Source organism: Chlorocebus sabaeus, chromosome 7 (assembly GCF_047675955.1).
Source record: "Chlorocebus sabaeus isolate Y175 chromosome 7, mChlSab1.0.hap1, whole genome shotgun sequence".
In the NCBI taxonomy this organism is placed as follows: domain Eukaryota; kingdom Metazoa; phylum Chordata; class Mammalia; order Primates; family Cercopithecidae; genus Chlorocebus; species Chlorocebus sabaeus.
In genome coordinates this window covers 61,071,552-61,076,545 of record NC_132910.1, presented here as the reverse complement: position 1 = coordinate 61,076,545, position 4,994 = coordinate 61,071,552, and the positions used below count along the sequence as shown (strand labels likewise).

General features: G+C 41.0%; 1 protein-coding gene and 1 pseudogene across 1 annotated transcript; one reads left to right on the top strand and one right to left on the bottom strand.

The window, feature by feature from the left end:
• Positions 1–462: 462 nt before the first annotated feature.
• Positions 463–3,277, bottom strand: LOC103236102 (cell division control protein 42 homolog; annotated as a pseudogene).
• Positions 3,278–3,867: 590 nt separating this feature from the next.
• LOC103236705 (protein SET-like) lies at positions 3,868–4,659 on the top strand. Its single transcript, XM_073017824.1, has one exon. The coding sequence runs from the start codon at positions 4,013–4,015 to the stop codon at positions 4,385–4,387; it is 375 nt and encodes a 124-aa protein (XP_072873925.1). The 5' UTR covers positions 3,868–4,012; the 3' UTR covers positions 4,388–4,659.
• Positions 4,660–4,994: the final 335 nt, after the last annotated feature.

The following is a 4,994-nucleotide window of genomic DNA, read 5'->3' as shown; positions in this document are numbered from 1 at the left end:
GAGAAAGAATCGCAAGTTTCTACGATAGTAAAAAACTTCACCATTAAAGACTGATTCACCTGTGTTCACTTAGCGTCTGTCTTTCAAAATACAGTTGCCCTAGATGGAGAGTGACACATTAAACTTTAAGTTCATATGGGAAGGCAAATTACCTTACCTGAATCTTTTCCTCCTGTTAGCTAGTGCTCCGAGTAAAAGAAACGTGTATGTTTTTGTTTTTGTTTTTTGTTTTTGTGAAGGGTTTTTGTTTAATAGATCTGAAAAGAATGCCTATACAAAGAATTGACATGAGAAAGCATTGATTCAACACTCATGAGCTAGGTTCTGAAAGGTGTAAAAAATTACCTAAACATTTTTAGAAATTGGAAACTACAACTAAAACTGATAAAAATCCCTATTAACATTTATGAAGAATCTCGATAAGATTCTTTCCACAATTTTTATTAAACCAGAGAGCCGGCCAGGCGCGGTGGCTCACGCCTATCATCCCAGCACGCACTTTGGGAGGCTGAGATGCGCGGATCACAAGGTCAGGAGTTCAAGACCAGCCTGACCAACATGGTGAAACCCTGCGTCTACTAAGAACACAAAAATTAGCCCGGCGTGGTGGAAAGCGCCTGTAGTCCCGGCTACTCGGGAGGCTGAGGGAGGAGAATTGCTTGAACCCGGGAGGCAAAGGTTGCAGTGAGCCGAGATTACGCCACTGCACTACAGCCTGGGGCGTAGACTATGTCTCAAAAAAAAAACCAGAGAGCCTCATCTGGCGGCTCTTGGGTTACTCGTCTGCGAAACAGAAGTGAGGGGATTCCCCTGACCTCATGTTGTTAAGTGTTCTATCCATCCCCACTACACCCCAGCTTCTTCATGAAGCAGGTCTCCATCCTTGTAACTTGAGAGGCTGTGAATCATTCTATAGATGTCGGTCTTCTGGTACCGCTCTTCACATTCCCTCTACATACCAGGTCTTCAGCTGCATTCTAGAAACATCATATACTATTATTGCAAATCTATAATAAGCAATATAAGACAATGACTGACGGGGAAAAATGTTTTTTAAATTACAAACTCAATCCACTTGTTGAATTTCAAAAGTGCAATACTTTTCTTTATTCATCAGTGAAAGAAGTTAGAAATTAACTTCCCCAAAAATCAGCAACTGGCAAACAAATTTCCTTGAAAGTCACAGTCATTTATTTAGTGCATCCCTGAAAAGAACAGGGGCAAGACAATTTCCACCCACTTTCATGAGTTTCATCAAATACTGAGCCTACTCAAGGGTGGGGAGAAAGGGTGACTTTCAAAAAGGAGTATGTTATTAAATAAGGCATTTACTATATTCTTTCCTAAAAGCACCCCATATAGGGAACATGTTTTTTAAGCTAGATCTAAGAAGTCGAATATGGAATCAATCCATGCTTCTCTTTTTAAGGACTAACCACTGGTTAATGAATCAAAAAAAAAAGAAAGAAAGAAAGAAAAGAAAAAGGACTAAAAAACAAACCCTACAAACACTCCTCCTCCAAAAAAGAGAAAAAATAATACCCCACTAAGATGTCCCAGATTACCCTCCAGAATGGACTCAGGGAGCAGCTTCAACAATTCCGATTAGTCTGTTACACAGTCATCACAAGCATGCCTTGCTTTTAAGTAAAAACAAAATTGTTTTTTGAAACAAAAACCAAAAATGAGTACTGATCACTTTTCTAACAATACACAATTACTCAGAATTAACTAGTATTGGGAGGGAGAAGGGGGCCATACCTATAATCCCTGTCTCACAGGGATGCGTGTGAGTTGGTGCAGGGTATCTGTCATTATTGCAGAAATGCATTTTAATGTTTAATCTTTGGTTTGATTTAAACATTGCTTTTAGTATGATGCCTACACCAGCCATGCAGAAAGGGCTCTGGAGAGATGTTGACAGCAGCATAGGCTTGCAGCTCTTCTTCAGTTCTGGAGGCTCCAGGTCAAATCCATTCTTTAGGTCTTGCTGTGTGGGTGCAGGACCGTCCATATACTAGACAGCCTTCAGGTTGTGGGCTGGCTTTTCGGCAGTCTCTGAAGTGATAGGCTTCTGTTTGTTTTTGGTAATTTTCTCAATAATAGACGGATCATCTCTGAGATCAATTTGGGTCATGACAAGCAAGAAAGGAGCCTTTGGGCAGTGGTGAGTTATCTCAGGCCCTCACTTTTCTTTCACACTTTAAAATGAACATGGAGAGACCACTGAGAAACAGACTAGAAATATATCTGTTGTGGGTAACTCTGCAGTTATAATCTGTCATAATCTTCTTGCCGTGCAGTATTAAAAGTCCAGGAGTATATGGCTCTGCACCAATCCTAACTGTGAATGCAGTTGTCAAAAACAGTCTGTACCTATTAGGATGGAAATTTGTTGTGTAGGATATCAGGAGACATGTTTTACAAACAACTCCATTGACCACAACAATGCACCTAATTGTCTGCATTGTTGAAATAGTTTTGTATCCACTTTAAATATTTGAAATTTGATGTTGACCTCAGCTTCTCCAGAAAAGAGTTTTATTAGGAAGAAGGGGACTGGAGGAGAGGGGGAAGAGATGTCCATTTTGCAGCACAGAATCTGGCCACAAAGGTGGGATCAGCAAACTGCTGTGGGAGAAGCTCCGGACACTGCAGACAGAGCGGGTTTACCGGGGAGGCACTGTCCACAAAGTCACTCAGCACACATAGATGTTTCGGGTGCACGACAAACTTCCCCACAGTATATAGGACTCTTGATGAGACAAAACGATTACTCAGTGTGAGCTAGTTCATAAGTATTATATGTCACAGCCTTTTCACATTTGAATCTCTGATCTCACTTTCAAAAAAAACTTTGTAAACAGCTCTATTAAGGTATGATCTATGTAACTTTGACTTATTAAAAGTTATTTTTGGCAAATTTACAGAGTTATGCAACAGTCACCACAATCAATTAGAACATTTCCATCACTCTAGAAAGATTCCTCAGGCTCATTTGCATCACTCTCCACTCTTACCTCCAGCCCCAGGCAACTACAAATCTACTTTCTGTCTCTCTAGGAAGCAAAGAGCAAGCTGAGCTGGAGACACATTTACTTTGGGTTTAGTGGGATATTTTTGTGCGGTTCACGGTCATTTCCATGTACTGTTAAGATATTGCTAGTCATGCCCATGTAGGAATGGCTTCCAGGAATACTCCTGTTATCCATTAGGCCTCCCCCTTTGATTGAATTTTAATGGTATATAGAGAAGGATATTCCTTTCCCTATTCTGCCTCCAGGTCCTGGACCTCCATTTCTAATAGAGTCATAAAGAACTCTGTACCCAAATGAGAGTACACATTATTTCAAACATATATGGATGATTCACAATGTAATGACCACATGGTAGGCCTCAAAGGGAATCTCAAAAGTGACCTTAAACTTGCTAACATATAAGCTAAGTTCATGAAATTAAATACAAGAAATTAGAGTTTTCTGCCTGCTTCCTGAAGAGCAAGGAGACTGGTGGTCTGGTTCTTGGGCTTCCCTAGCAGCATGGCCCCCAAATGCCAGTCTCCCCTCCTGTCTCAAAAGAAGACACCAAGACCACCTCCTGCTCTGCAACCAGAGGAGACTTCGGCCTCTGTAGGCTTGCTGAAGAAGGGCAAAAAAGAACAGCAAGAAGCAATTGAACACATTGATAAATACAAAATGAAATAGACAGACTTAATGAACAAGACGTGAGGAGATTTTGAAAGTAGAACAGAAATATAACAAACTCTGCCAACAATTTTTTTAGAAGAGGTCAGAATTGATCTCCAAAATCCTAAGTTTTGGGGTAACAACGTTTGGCAATCATCCACAAGTGTCTGCACTGCTGGGGAACGAAAACGAAGAGGCATTGCATTATTTGACCAGAGTTGAAGTGACAGAATTTGAAGATATTAAATCAGGTTACAGAGTAGATTTTTATTTTGATGAAAATCCTTACTTTGAAAATAAAGTTCTCTTCAAATAATTTAATCTGAATGAGAGTTAATCCATCTTCAAAGTCCACTGAAATCAAATGGAAGTCTGGAAAGGATGTGAGTAAACATTTAAGTCAAATGCAGAATAAAGCCAGCAGGAAGAGGCAGCATGAGGCACCAGAGAGCTTCTTGACCTGGTTTACTGACCATTCTGATGCAGACGCCGATGACTTAGGAGAGGACATCAAAGGTGATATTTGGCCAAACCCATTACAGTACTGCTTGGTTCCCGATATGGATGATGAAGAAAGAGAAGAAGATGATAATGAGGAGGAGGAGGAAGGATTAGAAGACATTGATGAAGAAGGGGATGAAGATGAAGGTGAAGAAGATGATGATGAAGGGGAGGGACAGGAGGATGAAAGAGATGACTAACAGAACACTGACGGATTCCAACCTTCCCCCTTTTAAATTTTATCCAGTCCCTGGGGGCAAGTTGTAGTCTGTTTTGTTTTGTTTTTGCCTCTTGTGCTCAGTTGCCTTATTCTTGAGGTCTCCTTTTTCTACACTTATTTGGGAGAAATATCTTGAGCAGAATACAATGAGAAAAGAGTCTTTACCCTTCTGTTTGAAATTCATTGTTATCCCTTCCTGACTGAATAAAAACTGTATGGAGTCAACACCACCGAGCTCTGTGGGAAAAAAAAAAAAACCTGCTCCCTTCGCTCTGCTGGAAGCTGGAGGGTGCTAGGCCCCTGCGTAGCAGTCCATAGAATTCTAGCTTCTTGCCTCCTTTCTCTGTATACTGGGCTCAGAAAGTACACTGTGTGTCTATGTGAATATGGACAGTTAGCACTGACCAACATGTACCTATTTTCTCGTTTAAAAAAAAAGAAGAAAAAAACCTTTAAAAATGGGGTTCACTGGGTGCGGTGGCTCACACCTGTAATCCCAGCACTTCGGGAGGCCGACGCGGGTGAATCACCTGAGGTCTGGAGTTCAAGGCCAGCCTGGCCAACATGGTGAAACCCCGTCTCCACTA

What these genes read in the sequence shown, in the direction of transcription:
- LOC103236705 (XM_073017824.1), top strand. Translation starts at nt 4,013, where the DNA reads ATGAGAGTTAATCCATCTTCAAAGTCCACTGAAATCAAATGGAAGTCT.